This window comes from Ochotona princeps, chromosome 5, assembly GCF_030435755.1.
Source record: "Ochotona princeps isolate mOchPri1 chromosome 5, mOchPri1.hap1, whole genome shotgun sequence".
In the NCBI taxonomy this organism is placed as follows: domain Eukaryota; kingdom Metazoa; phylum Chordata; class Mammalia; order Lagomorpha; family Ochotonidae; genus Ochotona; species Ochotona princeps.
In genome coordinates, this window is record NC_080836.1 from 53031231 (window position 1) to 53050153 (window position 18923).

The 18923-nt window shown below is 48.5% G+C and overlaps 1 protein-coding gene across 4 annotated transcripts; it reads left to right on the forward strand.

Moving 5' to 3' along the window:
- The first annotated feature begins 690 nt into the window (after positions 1–690).
- Positions 691–12515, forward strand: CDCA7 (cell division cycle associated 7). 4 transcript variants are annotated; one of them, XM_058664647.1, is made up of 10 exons: positions 691–821; positions 3302–3424; positions 3849–4121; positions 7131–7367; positions 7672–7749; positions 8455–8655; positions 9330–9467; positions 10274–10423; positions 11079–11215; positions 11476–12515. In XM_058664647.1, the coding sequence occupies exons 1-10, from the start codon at positions 801–803 to the stop codon at positions 11504–11506; spliced, it is 1389 nt and encodes a 462-aa protein (XP_058520630.1). In that variant the 5' UTR covers positions 691–800; the 3' UTR covers positions 11507–12515. The 4 variants fall into 4 exon arrangements, with proteins under 4 accessions (XP_058520630.1, XP_004577111.2, XP_004577112.2 ...); XM_004577054.2 differs by having other exon boundaries at positions 3849–4085; XM_058664648.1 differs by lacking the exon at positions 691–821 and adding an exon at positions 2029–2053.
- Positions 12516–18923: the final 6408 nt, after the last annotated feature.

Sequence of the window (18923 nt, forward strand, 5' to 3'; positions counted from 1 at the left end):
TTGTTTACCGTTTTCCACCCGTCTGGGTGTCTTGGTTTACTAGTGCGCTCCACCACCCCGTCGGGGAGGTTTCGGGCACCCCCTTACTGCTACCCCGGGCCAGTTCCGTGAGGTATGCGGGATGAGTCGGTCTCTCACCCACTTTACAAAACATGCAGCCCACCAAGGCAGCCTCTCAAAGTCCCACTTCCCCACCTCGGCTCGGGCCCGAGGTTGACTAGCAGTCTTCTAAGTAACAGGGTCGGACTATTTCTCACAGAACCGTGAGGCTCTAGGATTTTTTTTTACCTTCTCTCCCGGTCTCAGAAACAAACCGCGGGCAGCAAGGAAACGGCCCGAGTCTCAGCACGCTCCCCAAGTCCCGGTCCCCACCGCTCCCCTCCCCGCCCCGGAATTCATGCAAATCAGCCTGCTACCCCCGAGGCAACCCGAACCGTTTTCGCGCCATTCGCTCAGGATCCTGCAGCTGCATAAAAACATCAGTCCTCGCAGCTCGCCGGCGGCTCCGTTTTCAAAGAAGCCTTTGGCACTCTCCAAGGCTGCCCTTGGACAGCAGACTATCGGGGGGCTGAGCTGTTTTTTCAGGCCTCGAGAGCGTCTGGAGCCCCCCAACGCTGTTAGCACAGCTTGCAGGACCTGAGCCCCAACGCGGGAAAGCCCGCTCGAGCCCCGCCCCTCGGGGGTCCGCTGGCCGCGCTCCGCCCGCCCGCCCGCCGGCCGCGCGGCTCCCGCTTCTCCTGCGCCTGTGGGACGGCGGCGCGTGCGGCTGCTCGGCTCTCCCGGCTGCCTGTGCCGCCAGCATGGAGACTCGCCGAGTCCTGGTGAGGGCTGGGGCGCGCGGGGGTGCTGCACTCGGGCTGCGCGGCCGTGCTGCACTCGGGCTGCGCGGCCGCGCGCCGGCGCTGCCCAACTCCGCTGTCCCGGGAGTGCTTCTCGTTGCAGGGCGCCTGGGCACGTCCTCCCCATCCCCCACCCAGGGCGCGGGCGCCGGGGGCTGACTGAGGGTCTGGGGCTAGCACGGGCGCCAGGATGCGGGTGATGAGCGGGTGCAAGCCAGCTGCGGCGCGCCGGGCGCCCCGGGCACCCGGGACACGTGCGCCCGAGGTGCACGTGCGCTGGCAGAGGTCGGCCAAATGGCCGGGCCGGGGCGGTGGTCCCCTACTCCCCGCCCCGGAGGTTCGCCCTGCACCCTCAAGCTGCACGTGGCTGAGGGGTGGAGGGAGGGGGAGTCTGGCGTGCTGTGGTGGCCCTGGAGTGGGCTTCTACCCACGGAACCTTGGGCGTTTTGCAAGTTTGACGACTTGGCAAACGTGGGCTGCGCACTGGTGGTGGGGGAGGTCTTTTAATCAGTCCCAGACAATTGTTAAGGGCAGTGGAAGCGCATCGTGGTTCAAGCTGATCGATCACCCAGCGCTTCGCTCGTTTTGCGTGTCTTTTCCCCTTCCCCAGTACCCCACCTCCTCCCCAAACCACACCCTTTTTCCGCAGTTGTGGGACTTTGGCGCTGCATAAAAGGTTACTTTTCTTTGTGCTGGAAACTGTAGCGTAGGGTCTACCCCTGGGGAAAGGATAGGAGAGTGGGGGGGGGGTGGGGTGGGTAGGAAGGAAGCGAGTGACACGCTTAAAATAAATATCAAGGATTAGAGACCCACGTGGGGAAGCTGAGGTGCACAGGGAGTGGGAGGCAGGGGCGTGACTCCAGAGCGCAGTCGATGCCAACCCAAAGAGAACTGGATTTTGGCTTTGGGGGTTGAATAGAGAGCATCCCTGAGTGGCTGGGCCTCGGGTGCAAACGTGGGACCTGGTGTTTGCTGAGGATTGCAGGCCACCTCTGTAAGCTGTGTTCTGCTTTGTGAAGTTAGGGTGGCACTTTGGCTGCAAAGACTTAGGCGTGATAAGAGCGCATACTTGACAGAGATTGCCCAGGCACCTGCTCGCTATAGAATTGGTTATCGGCCCTGCCTGTTCAGCCCAGGCGCGTGCTGGCTTCCTTGGCAGTTGGTGGCCGCAGGCCTCCCCTGGGGCGAGGCTGTTGTGGGCCCACGGCTTGCAGGTGGATTAATGAGGGAACGTTTAGAACTGTCCTGCGGTTACAGGCACGGCCGCTTTCTGCTCGGTGATCCTGCACCGCACGTCCCACCTGCGAACCTTGACTTTGTTGCCTGGACAGCGGGAGACGTGTGAAACTCCTTTTCGCCCCTAATACGGTTGCTGTCTCCTTTGTGTGTAGCTGTGATATGGAGCAGCTCTGCCTCTTCGCTGGGCTTCTTGTTTTCCTACAGGAACTCCAGATACAATTTCCTGAGTTGATTGAAGGCAGTCTGTTTAGGGTCTTGGGAGAGTGATCGCCTCCACCCATGTGTTCAGTTTTGTCTGCAAGATGCCAGAAAGCACACTGCTGGGTGAAGCATGTCTTGTTGGCCTGGCATCTTGCAGTCTATGCTACCCATCGCAGAATTTGCCCTCATGGAGAATATAGCATTTACAAAACTTCCTTAAATGTTGGGACACGGCAGTACAGGCTGACAGGCTGTTTTGTGTTTATGAATGAGTGATGCATCTTGGTAGTTACAGATCTGTTGCACCTCACCCTTGCCAACAAGGATGTTTGCAGAAAGCGGGACAGGCCAGGAGCAGTAACTGCTTAAATGCAGTCCGCTCTTCCTGCTTTGGAGAGCTATTTGGCCAGTCTTCCTGGCTCCTTATGCCATTGGTTTGCTGGGTGGAGTGGATTTGTAAGGACTTGTAATGTCTGTATACCTCTCAGGATTGGAACAAAACCTTGTTAGGATGGAAGCTTGCCTTGGTACCCCTGCAGGTCCTACCCAGTTTCTCATACGTTGGGAAATTGGCATCACGGTTACAAAGCCCAGAGCCTGCATAAGAAGACCTCATTGGCTTGATTTTGGTTGAGGGAGAAAAATCACTGCCATTTTGTGCTCTCGAAATTTCCTTTTAGAAGTACAGTTTAATTTGCCAAAGGAAAGATTGGTGCTTTAGAGGTTGTGCTGGAGCTCCTGTGGGGGCTCAAAATAATGGGAGAGTTTGGGGCACTGCATAGGGAGCTCCTCGGATGTTTGAATACACTGAGAAATGCCATGGGAGCTGTTCTCCACAGAGATTCCTGCTCCTCAGCGTTTGACAGGAGCCTGAACTTTATTTGGTAGCATTGGCAACTCTTTCGTCCTCTGGTAGGACCCATCCACCTTGTGCTGTTTGGCCTTCCTGAACTCAGAAGTGAGGTCTTCCGTTGGCAACTATGATCAGCATCCCACTTCACTGTTGACATTTCCATTTGCAGCGAAAGGATCTCCAAGGAAAGAATGTAAAGAAATTCAGATATATGAAGTTGATTTCCATGGAAACCTCGTCCTCCTCTGATGACAGTTGTGACAGCTTTGCTTCTGATAATTTTGCAAACACGGTAAGTGCTGCCTGAGAATAAACAGAATTGAGTCTGCAGTGCTCCAAATGCCCTAGATGCTTTGTGCATGATTAAAACTGCCTGCTTTCTGCCTGCATATCTATACAGCCACGAGGAAAGTACAGTATGCACTGTAATTCCATTTCACTTTTTCTTGTGGTTCTAGGTAGTAATTGTTGGAGGTAGATTAGCTACTTATTCTCTCCTTTTGAAATGTTGCCTAACCCAACATGCCTGATGATTTGCCATAACAACTCAGAAATCATTTGTAAACCCCTGAACCATTTTTCTTTGTAACAAAAGCCATTCTCTTGTAGTGCACTTGTAAATGTGATTTGCTCTCTGCACGGTTTATGGAAAATTGGTTCTTGAAAATGAGGAGGAAAAAAAAATGCACAACCCCATTTATTTATTTATTTTACAGAAACCTAAATTCAGGTCAGATATCAGTGAAGAACTGGCACATGTTTTTTATGAGGACTCTGATAATGAATCTTTCTGCGGCTTTTCAGAAAGTGAGGTGCAAGATGTGTTAGACCATTGTGGATTTTTACAGAAACCAAGGCCAGCTGGCACTAATGAACTGGCCAGTATTTTTCATGCCGACTCTGATGATGAATCATTTTGCGGTTTCTCAGAGAGTGAGATACAAGATGGAATGGTGAGTTCAAGAGTTTCACCACAGTTGAGAAGTAAGGTACACTTTTAGGGACGTGGTATGTGCTCGGCTTTTTAAACGGTTTCCAAGTTTGCATTTTATTCATGCTAAAAGATTCTGTTGACCTTTCCCAAAATTGTAGTAGTTTCTTCATGTTTTAAAGCATTTTCTTTCGCTGCTGTAGTCCTACTTTTAAATCTTGAACATTTTTAGTCTCTAAAAATCTTGGAAACCGTAAGATAATATAATTGGCCAGCCTCCCAGTTTGCCTTGCCACAGAAACACAGGCTAATCACGGGTAGCACACACATGTTCCAGAGATTACCTACATTCGCTGGAAGTTCTAGAGCCCAGCGCCTTGCCTGGCCCAGAGCAGGCCTGTGATAAGGGCCGGTTCCCACAGCATCTACCCACCTCAGGAAAAGCCACCCCTGCTGGACTGGAGTGCCAGCACACACAGTGTCAAGTAGAGTCCTTCCCGCCTCTGTGCTCCTTGGTCGGCTTGGGCTGTGCATGCCCCCTTGCCTTGCACCAGGAGTGCCTATCCCGCTCTGGCTGCTGTGCCTGCACCCCACTCCCGCTCTCCCAGCACGCCCTTCAGTCCTACCGGCATCTTCCTGTCCCAGACACGTTCTCAGCAGGGGCAGCAGTGCCTGGTGTACAGCCGGGGCCATACTCTGGAGCTCTGTTTGATCTGACACAGGTCCCCTGCCTGTGGGCCACAAGGGGACCATGCCTGGCTGAGGGGTATCTACCACTGGCTGTCCATGAATGTGTCTGTTGACTAAGTGATGAGGGTGCAAATGAGCACTTACTGGAGTGTACTGCAGGACCAGTCTGCAAATCGGAGTGGGACCCAAACATTGTCAACCACCGGAACAGTTTCTAGGCAGCGTTTCAGTGTTTTATAGATGTTTGCTCTGATTAAGAAAATGTCAATTGATGGAAAGTGTTCATGAAAGTTTTTGTTTCATATCCTCAAAATCCTTGTGCGTGAAAAGTACTAAAAGCCTTGAAAATTAAGAAAGTCTCTGAACATTGAAAAAGACAAATCTTTTTTTGATTCTTTTTCTTAACCATCACTTCAGTTTAAGAATATTTTCATCACCCTAAAAAGAAACTACTCATTAACACTGTTTCCATCGCTTCCCAATGCCCCCACCCTTGGCATTGCTGTCATGATCAGTTGTGCTATTCTGCAATTCCATATAAATCATTCGATGGGTGTCTGGGTTGTTTATACTTCTTGGTTATTGTTACAGCAGCTGTGAACATTTTTATGTATAATTTAAAAAGATATATTATTTCAGTTTATTAGAAAGAGAAAGAAAGATCTTTTTGATGTTGATTCACCCTCTACATGGCTGCAACAGCCAGGGCTGGGCCAGACTGAGGCCAGGAGCTCAGAACTCCTTCTGGGTTTCCCACATGGGTAGCGAGGGGAAGACCTTAGCCGGGAGCTTCGTTGGGAGAAGAGCAGCTGGTATTCGAACTGGTGGTCCCATATGGGTTGGCAAATGTCTCAGTCAGTGGCTTAATCCACTGCACCACAAAGCTGGCCCCCTTAGGGTTTTTCTTGTTTGTTTGGTTTTCAATGTATGATTTATTTAGGAAAGAAAGAAGGAGCCCCTGTCTTAGTGACAGGAGGGTACTCCAAGGGAGGAAAACACCTGAGGTAATGGTGTCTTTTATGCACAGTCTCAGGGAGGGGGTTTGCATGAATCACCCCCAAGAGCAGAAAAGAACTTATTCGCAATGGGCAATAATTTTTACTGCCTTGCCCCAAAACGAAAGATGAGACCAGTGGCTTCTTTTCCTCATAGTGAAGATAAATTGAGGTGGCGCCATTCCTTTTTCTTTCTTTCTTTTTTTTTAAAATAATAATTTATTGTTATTGGAAAGTCAGATTTACAGAGAGAAGGAGAGACAGAAAGATCTTCCATCTTCTGGTTCACTCCCCAAGTGGCTGCAACAGCCATAGCTAAGCCTCTCTGAAACTAGGAGCTTCTTCTGGTCTCTCATGCGGGTGCAGGGTCCTGAGGTTTTGGGCATTCCTGTACTGCCTTCCCAGAAGACAAGCAGGGAGCTGGATGAGAAGTGGAGCTGCCGGGATAGGAACTGGTTCCCAAATGGGGTCCTGGTACATTCAAGGCTAGGCTTTAGCCAATTGCACTGGATCCATGTGTTCTTTTTTGTGTGGACAGATACCTGCGAGTGGCATTGCTGGATCATATGGTGGCCGTGTTTCACAGTGCCAGGAAACTCAGACTATTTCCCAAAGGGGCTAACCCCTCTACATTCCTGCCAGTACTTGTTATTCCTTCTTTGTCTTTAAGATTTGTTTAGATCAAAGTTTGAGTTTCAGGAAGATCTTCCTCCTAGTGATTGGCCCTTACTAAATGGCTGCAACAGTCAGGGTTGGGCTAGGCTGGGCCAGAGCCTGGAGCTTCCTGGAAGCTCTTACCTGGATGCAGGGGCCTAAGTAATTGTATCATCCTCCCAGACACTGTAGCAAGAAGCTGGGGTTTGAAATGTGATACCCTTTGGGGATGTTGACAGCATAGGGAGCAACTTAACTTGCTATGCCACATGCTAGCCCTTTTCTTTCTCTTTGATTTATGAGGGGTAATGAGGTAGTATTTTTTTCATTTAAATTTACATTTTCCAGGGGCTTATCTTGAAACATGTTAATGACACAAACATGCTACCTTTGGAATGGAGAAGCTTTATTTTATTTTATTATAAGCTTTCCAAAAGTGAGTTAGAGAAAGATCTGAAGTCAAATCTAGAGACGAAAAGTAGGCTGGTATCTGCTGGGGTCTGGGCATGGTGCTTTAATTTGAGAAGATGCAAATGGTGTGAAGTGCAGCTGAGAAGCTAGCTTGTAGCTGATGAACTGAACTGGCCCCCAGGCTGGGGTGCTTGCTTGGAGTCCGTGGTTCTGTGACCCGGAGCCAGGAGTGTTCATCCAGTTCCTTTGTTAGAAAGTGATTCTATAGTCCCACTGAGCTGCGTGCCGGTAATGACTTGCTTTTTCTGATTACCCAGAGACTGCGGTCAGGCCGCGAGCGCTGTGGGACCCGGAGCCAGGGCAGGCGCCCTGGACCGCTCCGGGTGGCGCTGAAGTTCCCAACAAGAAATGCCAGGGGAGCCAGTAAGAAAACCGTGGCGCCCCCCCAGCCCTCAGAGAACTCTGCGACTGATTCCAATTCTGATTCGGAAGATGAAAGTGGCATGAACTTTCTGGAGAGAAGGGCATTAAACATAAAGCAAAACAAAGCCATGGTAAGTAGCTGCCTGTGAGTTCCCTCTTGCCAGCTCTGCTCTGAGCAACTTGTCCTGTGTCCTCAACATTCCCTGGAGCAGTATCTTCATCATGTGTGCTTGAAATGCATTTTGTTCCCTATATTGACTTAATCTGTTATTGAAAGCTTGGCTGAGGTGTACAGGGACAAATCAGAGAGTCTTTGGATATGCCTACAACTTGTTCTTCACCGTGAAGCCGTTAGTGTTCACCTTTAGTGAGTTGCTGATTTTCAGCAGTGATTCTAAACCAGTCATTTCTGTTGGATTTCTTCTTTCTTTGTAGCTTGCAAAGCTCATGGCTGAGTTAGAAGGGGTGCCCGGCCCTTTCCCTGGAAGACGATCTTTCCCAGAGTCCAGCTCGGTGAGTCCGTGTGTAGGTGGGCCTCGTTCTGGCCAGGCCTTGGCAGCTGTCTGATGCATTCTAGACGGTGAGAAGGAGCTAGCAGAAGCCCCGCTGGTCCCTTTGTGACCTATCCTAGGGCATTTGGCCTCCTTTTGATTGCCCTCTTTAGAGCAAAAGGAAAGATTAAGAACTCTTCCACATACCCAGCTTTAACACCCTCCTCCTCCTCAACAGAGTCTCTAAATGTTTTCAAAATCCAAGAATGAGGAAAAGCAACAAAGCCTCATTTCCAGGTCCTGGGTTTAATGTGCATCAGCTTGTGCAGAACAGCTAGGCTGGTGCCAGTGCGGAGTGTAGTGTCTTCTGTGTATAGGAAAGACTTCCTTTTCCTGCCTCCCTGCAGCAGGAAGGAGGAAGGCTCACATGCCCCAGAGTCTCCTGTGACACAGAACCAGCGAGTGTGTGTCCCAGGGCACACATGCTGTCATAGAGAAAGGTGTCTTTTTGGCACATGAAATCAGCTCTTGCAGCTTCCTTAGAGTACAAGAACAAGTCTCATCTTCTCTCACTTGGTGTTATAGAAGCAGAGCTGATGATGGCTTTCTGCTCATTTTCCATGCATGATAGTAAAAGCAAAGACAGCAGAGCTTACTCTGAGGAGGGGGTGGGTTTCACAGGCTGGGCTGCTCCTCATCCTGCATTCTGTCCCGTGTGCTTTGTTAGAAGTCCAAGACACCCCGGAGACGCACATTCCCCAGCGTGGCGTCCAGGAGAAACCCGGAACGCAGAGCCCGTCCTCTGACCAGGTCCCGGTCCCGGACCCTCGGGTCCCTCAGTGCCCTGCCCATGGAGGAAGAAGAGGAGGAAGAGGAAGATAAGTACATGTTGGTGAGGCAGAGGAAGCCCGTGGATGGCTACATGAACGTGAGTGCTCTCGGCAGTACTTGCCCCTCTGATTTTCACCTCTCACAGTCCCGGGGTTTCCATTGTAGCCACAGGTACACATGGCCTCAGCACCAGACATCCCATGGGGAACATTGCTCTCAGACCCATCCAGATTGTCTCTGATGTCACTCCTGCTTCTGTGACGATCTTGTTGACAGATGAGAGTCAGGTTTTCTTATGCCTTTCTCTGAGTTATACTCAAGAGTAAACTAAAGACCTGGTCATGCTGGTAAGCTCTAAGATAGATTGTTATGGGCTGGGTACAGTGATGTAGCAGGCCAATCCTCTTCCTGTGGCCCTAGCATCTCATATGGGCCCTGGTTCGAGGCCCAGCTGCTCTGCTTCTGATCCAGCTCCCTGCTAATGACCTGGAAGGGCAATGGAGGATGGCCTTGGGCCCCTGCATCCACATGGGAGACCTAGCAGAAGCTTCTGTTTCCCAGCTTTGGACTGGCTCAGCTCTGGCCATAGCAGCCATTTAGGGAGTGAACCAGTGGAGGAGAGATCTTTCTGTGTACCTCCTTTTCTCTACTACTCTCTCAAGTAAAAGAAAATAAACATTTTAATCAGGTTGAATCCTCTGCAGAGAAATTTGAAGAGTATAGTACCTGAGATTCAGTGGGTTCACCATCCCCTGTGTTTTTGCTACGCAGGAAGACGACATGCCAAGAAGTCGCCGGCCGGGATCCATGACCCTCCCGCACATCATCCGCCCGGTAGAAGACATTACAGAGGAAGAGTTGGAGAACATCTGCAGCAACTCTCGGGAGAAGATATACAACCGTTCGCTGGTGAGGAGCCCTGAGCCTGTCTGCACGGGCAAGTGCCTGTCCCTGGGGCATTGTTGAGTTGCTGAAGGTCTTGGGCCTGGCATCATGGTGCATCTGGTTATGCTGCCAGGTGGAATTTTGGCAGCTGTGCTTCTGATCCACCTTCCTGCCAAGATGCCTAGAACGTAGCTCAAGGACTGATGCTCATGCCATCGTGTAGAAGACCACGATGGAGCTCCTGGCTTCAAGTTAGCCCAGATTTGACTGTTGAGGCCATTTGGAGAGTGAACCAGTGGATAGAAAACCTCTCTTCCCTATCCCCGCTCTCCCTCTACCTTTCAAATCAATGAATAAATATTTTTTGGAAAAAAAAAATAAGTAAAGTGCATGGGCTGTGTGCCCATTTTTTCCCCCACTCAAGAGAAGTAGTTTTGTATGTCCCTGAGTTGAACCCTCTGTTGTTTGAATTATGTGCTTAAAAAGTATTTTCAGTTAATTTGGAAAGTGATTAACTCAGCATGTTTATCTTGTACACCTATTATGGATGTCTGCCTGGATTCAAGTTGGGGTAGTAAGGTAGGAGTGTACATGGAGAGATACCAAAGGTTTGAACAACAGACCGGAGCAAGTTCTTTTTGCATTGATCACATTATTTCTGGAAAGGAGTCGTTTTCATGTTACTGACTCTGTCCTCTGAGAGCACCATACGTAAGAGATGTCTCACGCCCTAGCAGACCCAGAATGCCACACCAGACATTCAGATAAGCCATTTTGTTTGTTTGCTTGCTTGTGATTTTTTTTCTTCTCATTTGTTTTGTTGCTTATAGGGATCTACTTGTCATCAGTGCCGCCAGAAAACCATTGACACCAAAACTAACTGTAGAAACCCAGAATGCTGGGGCGTCAGAGGCCAGTTCTGCGGCCCCTGCCTTAGAAACCGTTATGGGGAAGAGGTCAAGGATGCTCTGCTGGACCCGGTGGGTGCCTTGAAGGGACTGAGGGACAGAAAAGGGATGCTGACAGCAAGGCTTAGGCCCTTCGAGCACAGGGTGTTTTCTCATGGTGTCAATGCTGTCCAGATCTGGCCCACCTTTTACTCCCCAATGGCTGTGTCACTTTCTCCTGGATATCTTCAGGCTAATAATCTATGCTGTTTGCTAGTTTCTGTTTAAGAAAAAGTTGAAATGGCTTGGTGCCATTAGTCTTTGCCAAGCTTTTTCTTACTATGATGAGGTTCCTTAGTGTTGTTTAATGACTGGAAGAACTTGGCTTTGTGCTGCTGGAGGTTCAGGTGAAGGAGGTAGATGGCAGTAATAGGGGCCATAGTGCAGCAAGGATCACTTGGCCAGCTGGCCGCGGAGCCAGCACTGGGTCCTGCCTGGGCAGTTTCAGCAACCCTGTCCTGGCAGCCGCTTCCAGTGCCCACTAGACCCACCTCCTAAGCCTCATAATTGGATATGTTCCTCCCTCTTGGATACTATTAATCTGTGGCTCTGAGGTTCAAACATTGCCCAAGTTGGGAGTCAGCTGTCGTTCAAAGTGAAGCACCCACCTTAAGTGAGGTAGGAGCAGGTGAATGCAGCCAGGGGACAGGGTGGTCTCGTGTAACAGTGCTTCTTCGCCATCCTGCAGAACTGGCACTGCCCGCCATGCCGGGGCATTTGCAACTGCAGTTTCTGCCGGCAGCGAGACGGGCGGTGTGCAACAGGAGTCCTGGTGTACTTGGCCAAATTCCACGGCTTTGGAAATGTGCATGCTTACCTGAAAAGGTAAGGGTTGTTTTCTCTTCCCTTCTCTGTCTGAAGTCAAAGAGGTGGACTGTGTCTGGAACAGGAGGGGGCAGTGCGTGAGTGGAAAGCCTGCCTGGGGAGTGCTGGTGAGAACCCAGGCTAGGGTGGGGGTGTCTGCGCGAGCCAGGTTGTACTGAGAAGGTACGGGCACTTGGCCTTAGATATGTTGATTTTGAAAAAGGAATTAGACTTTTGGATTGAAAACTAAACCTTAACATGTTGCTTTTTCTCCTGCACAGTCTGAAACAGGAATTTGAAATGCAAGCATAATGCCTGAAAGAGTCCTGGAAACTGGGAGCGAGTTCCTCTCGTGTGATGCACATGCGTTCTGGATATGTCCAGGAAGGAGTTTGGCCTGTTCCACCTTGCTTTGCAGCCTCTCTGCTTCCCCCACCCTTCATCCATACCACTGACCCCTCTTTCTGAGGTCCTCTCCCACTATGTAGTTTTGAATGACAGTTGAAAGTGTATTTGACTTAACTGGGGTTCACATCTATCCATAAAACCCAAGCACTTAGAAGAAACACAGTAGTCATGCTAACTGGATCTCTTGAGTTTCAGCGAGCATCCTCTTCTGGGGTTACACAGGCACAGCTGACATGTCTGATAGACCCATGGCTCCAGCGTCCTAATGCCAAGTGGAAGGATCAGGTTGTTTGTTCCCTGTTTGCCTGTGCTGAATTCCAGCATCCCGAGGTTAGCTGGTGCCCAGGGCTTCACTGCAATCAGAAGGCTTGTGGGCAGTGATGCACTGTACTTCAGATTGTTGAAGAACCACCTGCCACCTTAAGATGGTGAAACTTCAGGAGCAGCCAACTTGAATTGTTGGTATAAAACTTAAGGATAATTGTAGTTGAATAGGTTCTTTTGAGTTCATTTACAAGGTCTTTCAAATCAGTGTGCAGCCTGTTGTGTGTGGAAACTTGATGGTAATAAGCAGTAGCCTTTGGGTCCTAGCAGTTGTTTGAAAGGCATCCTGCAGGAAGCATGCGGTCCACGCATCGGTTGCAAGCACTTTTTTTCTGACAGTGAGAAGTGCCTTTTATGGAGATGGGTGGTTTTCCAGCATCCCCTTCGGTTAATTTTCTGAGCAGGCCTCATTTGTCCTCACCTTCCTGCTGCAGTCATTCGGCAGCGGTGAGCTGAGTCTGCAGCTTCCTGTGCCCCATCAGTGTTGGATTCATAATTGGACCTTGAATCAGTGTAAATATGGTTTGTGATCTGTGACGGTTTTATACAAAGGTTTTTATTTTAATAATAAAAAAATTTGTTCTAACATATCCTTTTTTTTTCCTTCTCTTTTTCTTGTTGCTTGAAGATCTGTCAGAAAAGCAGTTAATAGGGAGTGGGAGAGACAAAGAGAGACATCTCTCATCTGCTGGTTCATTCCCCAGATGGACATAGTAGCCAAGGCTGGGCCAGCCTGGAGCCAGGAGCTTCTTCCAGATCTCCCATGTGGATGCAGGGGCCCAAAGCTTTGGGCCATCTTATGCTACTTTTTCCTAGGCCATTAACAGGGAGCTTGACAAGAAGTGGAACACCTGGGATCAAACCATTGCTCGTGGGATGCCAGCATCAGTGTGGCAGGCAGCTGCTTAATCCACTGAGCCAAAACATTGGCCCCTGTTTTCTTAAAAAATATTCAAAGGCCATTTCTACCTTTGACCAAAGTTTGTGAAGGTCAGGAGTCAGTCCTTTAAAACAGGGCCTCAATGCTGTGACCAATCTGGCTGATCAGAAAATGTAAAGCCTGCAAGAAAACAGCATATGCCTGGGAAGTTTGTAGGCTTTTCTTTTCCTTGCGCCGTTTGTTTGCCAACCCCAGGACTTAGACAGTTTGACAGTATCTTGCTTGCTGTTCTCAACCCTTGAAATGTTTTAGAAGTGTATGCTGTGCCTGGGGCTCTTACACAATTGGAAGGCAAAGGTGTGGCCTGAGACCTGGCCCAGATTCTGGGATCCTTGAGACCAACACACAGCCAGCCACGGGACAGATCCTGCTGCAGTCTATGTGGCTGAACCAAGCTTGAAGGCTTCAGATCTTACAAGGGTTTTTGTTCTTTTTCTGAATTGTGGAATATTTACAAACTGGTTGGATCTGCCTTTTTATTCCGTGCTCCCCTCTGCCCCTGGCCCACAACTTGGGAAGGAGCTTAGAAATAGAAGGACTTGGGCAGCGAGACGAGCCAGGGTTGTCTGGAGGCTGCAAATGGAGGGGTTTGTTGGCTTTTGCTGTTAGAAAAAGGAAGGAAGGAGAAGCACTTGTGAGCTCAAGATGAAGTGGGAAGAATGAAATCAAGAGTTGCGTGTTTGGGCGGCCTGAGGAGGGGGGCAGGTATTACCTGAGGAGGGGGCAGGTATTAGGGACTAAGGAATAACAGGTGAGCATGTGTGGACACTCCCCACATATTTATCAAGCATCAGGTACGTGGAAACAAATGCAGGGAAGTTGAAAGGGCCTGGGTGTATACAGGAGCAGAGCTGGGGGGATTAGACTGAGCTGGCCTTTGCAGGAGTCCAGGAAACAAAGGAGGCCTTGGGTGGGCCAGGGTCTCAGGTGTTGGGTTGAATGTACTGGGAGGGTCTTATTGTAGAAACCTTTCTGGGTGGTAGAGGGGCAGGGTTTTGTGGGGTGAAGGGATTAGACTATTGGGGAAGGTGGGTGGAGCAGGCCAGAAGGAGCGAGCAGGTGGAATTGGGGGCGGGGTGGGGGGGAATCTGTTACCGGATTGTGAAGCCCAGACACCGGATACCCTTGAAGTTTTCAGCCATGGGGTGTTAAAACCCTGTGTGGGAGAGAGGTCTCTGGAGACATGCTGGGCTGGGCTAGGCTGGGCTAGGAGAAGGAAAAATGGAGGCGAGAATTGTCAAGGAGCTGTTTCTTAGGTGAGACAATGCAAGATGGACCAGAACTCGGAGTGCAGGTGGGAGCTGAGGGTGGTCTTCAAGGAGATTTCTATGCAGGGTGAGATGTCTTTCTCCAGTCAAGGACTGTTTGGAAATTCATAGCATCAGGAAAGGTCAATTTGTGGCCAGTCTGTGGAACCCACAAGCTCACCTGGTCTGACCTAGCCAAGGCAACCGCAGGCAGAATAGGCAGCCTATAGATAGATCTGCGGCAGGCTAATTGTAAATGGATTTTCTATGGTCCATGAAAGATTTAAATATCCACATGGCCCTTGGCAGAATAAAGTTCCCCACCCTGACAGGCATAAGACTAAGAGACAGATCTTTTGTCCTCTGGTTTACCCCACAGATTCCTGGAACAGCCAGGGTTTAGAACAGCTTGGTCAGGCTGAAGCCAGGAGCCAGGAACTCCAGCGGGGTATCCCATGTGGCTGGCACAGGCCCAAGCACTTGGCCCATCTAATGCTACAGTCCCAGGAGCATTAACAGCCAACATTTAAAGAGGGACAGAAGGAAGAGAGAGCTTCCATCTGCTGGTTTACTTCCTAATTCCTGCAGTGGCCAGGGTTTGGCCAGGTAAAAGCCAGAGCCAGCAATTCCATTGAGGTCTCCCACTTACTTGGCAAGGACCCGACTACTTGGATCATCTGCTGCTCTCCCAGGTGCATTAGCTGGATCGCAAGCAGAGCAGCCAGGACTCAACCTGGCCCTCCAGATAAAAGAGGATGGTGTTGCAAGCAGCGGCTTAACTCACTGGGCCCCAGAAATCAATTTTCTGGAAGGATTTATTTATTGAAATATGGCATAGCAGAGAGAGAAGGTGAGACACAGATAAGTCATCCATCTGCAATTTCACTCCCGCAGTGACCACAATCGCCATGCTCAGCCAGGCTTAAGCTTCATCCGGGTCTCCCACATACATAGATTCAGGGGCCCAGGTGCGTGGACCATCTTCCTCTATTCCAGGCACATTACAAGGAGGCTGGATTCGAATAGTCAGGACTCAAACCAGGGACTATATGGGATATCTGCATCACAGGTGGTACCTTGGCCCTAATGCCAGAAACTTTTTTTAAAAAGTTATGATTTATACTGTAATGTTTAAACATCTGAGCAATTTTGTATATGTATATCAGTGCCTTCCCTCCTCTTGCCTCTCAGATAAGTGGCAGAGACTTCCCACTACATAATTGTCCACCCAGTCTTTTCGATATAACTTTTTAATGATATATATGGAAAAACATGCAGAATTGATTTTATTATACAAAGAATTCTTTAGCATTTTTAAAAGGTGCTAACTGGGATCCTGTGCAGTAGCCTAGTGGCTAAAGTCCCCACCTTGCACATGCCATGATCCCACATGGATGCCATTTCAAATCTCAGATGCTCCACTTCCCATCCCCTTCCTGCTTGTGGCCTGGGGGAGCACTCAAGGACGGCCCAAAGCTCCTGACTCCTGGGTTCGGAATGGCTCAGCACTAGCCATTGAGACCACTTGGGGAGTGAATCATCGGACAGAAGATCTTCCTCCCTGTAAATCTGCCTTTTTTTTGTTTTTAAGATTTGTTTATTTTTACTGGAAATGCAGATGTGGAGAGGAGGATAAGCAGAGAGGAAGATCTTCCATCCGAAGGTTCATGCCCCTAGAGGTTGCATAGCTGGAGATAAGACATCCGAAGCCAGGAGCTCTTCCAGGTCTCCCTCTCAGGTGCAGGGTCCCAAGGCTTTGGGCCGTCCTCAATTGCTTTCCTAGGCCACAAGCAGGGAGCTGGATGGGAAGCGGGGTCACTGGGATTAGAACTGGTGTCCATATGGGATCCCAACGTGTGCAAGGCGAGGACTTTTGCCCCTAGGCTGTCATGCCAGGCCCAATCTGCCTTTCTAATAAAAATAAATAAATCCTTTTTTAAAAAGTTACTAATCATTGCTGAAGTCTTCCTCAATTTCCAAGACATGACCATTTGGAGTATCCTTGTGCTTAAGGAGGAAAAAATATGTAAATAAAATTCCTTTATGTAAATGCTTCCTGCAATTCTCATTGCCATCTAAATTCTTATAAATCAGGATAAACAGCTGCTACTGAATGAAATGTCTAAGTTAAAATTATGGAGATAGAGTCTTATTTATCTTGTTTTTCAGTGTTGGAGGGAGAAAAAGATATTGACTCAATTTTTTCTGTCTGCATGATGATAAGGGTAGGAACCAGGAGTTCTTCATTGATGTGAGCAAGGGAAACTGTGGCCCCACGTCAGGTAATGGGAAAGTGCTGTTGTGGCTTGGCACCATCGACCTTGCTAGACCTCTGCCTACTGCTGCTGTGGCTTGTTTCTTACACCTTTTGTAAAAATTAAAGTGCACATAACAAAGAATTTACCAGTTAAACTATTCCAGAATGTACAACTGAAAAATGACTTCCAATGTATTCACAGGCCCATGCAATTATTCTCACCCTGGAAAGTCACAGTATTCTGATCACTCTAAAAGGAGTACTGGCCTGCAGTACACCCGTTTCAAGTCTGGCCATTCTGCTTTCCATCCAGCTTCTTTCTAAGGTAGTCCTGGGAGATAGCAGATGATGGCTCAGTGGACAGGCGGTTGATCCTGTGCCACCCATGTAAGACCAGATGGATTTCCGAGCTCCTGGCATTGGCCTGGCCCTTTGCTGACAGTTGACATTTGGGAGAAAACCAGTGGATGGATGCTCTTTATCTCTTTCTGTCTCTCTTCCATGTCCTTATCTCCCTGTGTCTCTCTAAAAGAGAAGCAGATTTGCAGAGAGGAGAGACAGAAAGATCTTCCATCCACTGGTTCACTCTCAAAGTGGCTGCAATGGCTGGAGCTGAGTAGATCTGAAACCAGGAGCCAGGAGGTTCTTCCAGGTCTCTCTTGTGCTGAGGCCCAAGGACTTGAGCCATCCTCCACTGCCTTCCCAAGCCACAAGCAGGGAGCTGGAAGGGAAATGGAGCAGCCAGGACGTGAACCAGTGCCCACATGGGTTCCATGCGTCCTTGAAGTGGGGGTGAGCTAATTGAGCCATTGTGCTGAGTCCCAGGCCTGCTTACCATTGTGAGCATTTGGAGAGTGAACCAGTAGATGGAGTATCTCTCTCCTATTTTTCAAATTAAAAAAAAAAAATGGAAAGAAATGATAAGAAAATAACCGTGTTCTCAAACCTGATTAGTACTTTGGTTGGAAAGATAATTCGAAGTCACATTAAATTTCCCACAGGAGTTTTATAGCTTTGATCCTCTCATCAGCAACTATTGTGCCATTGAGAAATTATTGCAATTCAATCAGGTTACTTATTTAGTTAGTTAGATAGTTGGTTTGGGGAGGACCTGTATTTTCCACTCTTCAGGCTCTGGAATCTTTTCATCTTTAGTGTGCTACGATTTCACAATGATAAGTGTTTTGTTGGTATTGTTTCTCATTGTCTGCTTGTTACTTTCCACTGTGATTTTTATTTTAGTAGGATCAATCTTTTGCCTTTTAAAAGAAATCATCCACTCTGCTTCCTGTTTGCTGGAAGGTGCTTGTTCCCCTCTGTGCTTTCTCTTCTGTATGTTATCTGGTGAGGATTCCTGAACTTCACCATACACTTCTTTTTTTAAGATTTTTGTCTGTTTATTTGAAAGGCAGAGTTTAAGAGAGAAAGGAAGACATACACATATCATCATCATCATCATCTATGCTCCGATTCATCGCTGAATGGCTGCATTGGCAGGTGCTGGACAGGCAAGAGGCAGGAGGCTGGAGCAGCTACTGCTGGGTCTCCTCCTTGGGTGGCAGGGGCCTGAGCACTTGGATCATCTGCTGCTGCTTCCCTAAGTGCATTAGTAGGGAGATGGATCAGAAGTAGATCGGCAGGAATTCAAACCGACACCCATTTGGGATGCCGAGATCACAGGGAGGGGCGGTTAACTATTCCACAAGGCTGACCCCTCAGGTTTTACTTTTTTTTTTTAATATTTATTTATTTTTATTGGAAAGGCAGATATACAGAGAGAAGGAGAGATGGAAAGATAGAAAGATCTCCCATCTGCTGGTTTGCTCGCCAAGTCGCCGCAACAGCCAGAGCTGAGCTGATCCAAAGCCAAGAGCAAGGAGCTTCCTCCAGGTCTCCTACAGGGAGCTGGAGCAGAAACAGAATTGGTGCTGCAGTACGCGATGCTGGTGTTAACCTACTGCACCATAAAGCCAGCCTCCCATGCCTTTTTGCTGTATTGTTTTATTTTGTGTTCCTGTCACTATCTTGAAAGTCTGGGAACATTTCAGAAAATTCCAAGAGACAGCAGAGTAATATGCTCCAATGTGGGTATTTTTGTGGGAGTCACTTGGATAGGAGAACCAGCGACCCCAACATCTCCTCCTACCACAGCGCACCTTCTGCCCCTCACTCTTCGGCATTAAATGTGTCCTCAGTAAAAATGAACCACCTTATTTTTGTTTCCCTGGGTAGGAAGCTAACCCGTATTCATGATAGAAAACATGGGGAAAGTACAAAGAAGAAAATAAGGGTGACTTCAACACTCCTCCACCACTAAATAAAAAGTTCTAGCATGTTCTGTGGGTGAGTATATGCACATTATTCATTTAATGAAAATATCTTTTTGGAGATCTAGTTTCAAATGAAGTTTATTTTTACATATTTTCCTGTGCACACTAATTTTTTAAAAAATATTTTATTTAAAAAAATATTTATTTATTCTTTATTGCAACGTCAGATATACAGAGAGGAGGAGAGACAAAGAGGAAGAGCTTCTGTCCGATGGTTTACTCC

Coding starts and splice junctions, on each gene's coding strand:
- CDCA7 (XM_058664647.1), top strand. CDS start 801: ATGGAGACTCGCCGAGTCCTG. Junction 3,425..3,848: donor CTGATAATTTTGCAAACACG/GTAAGTGCTGCC, acceptor TTTATTTTACAG/AAACCTAAATTCAGGTCAGA. Junction 7,750..8,454: donor CTTTCCCAGAGTCCAGCTCG/GTGAGTCCGTGT, acceptor GTGCTTTGTTAG/AAGTCCAAGACACCCCGGAG.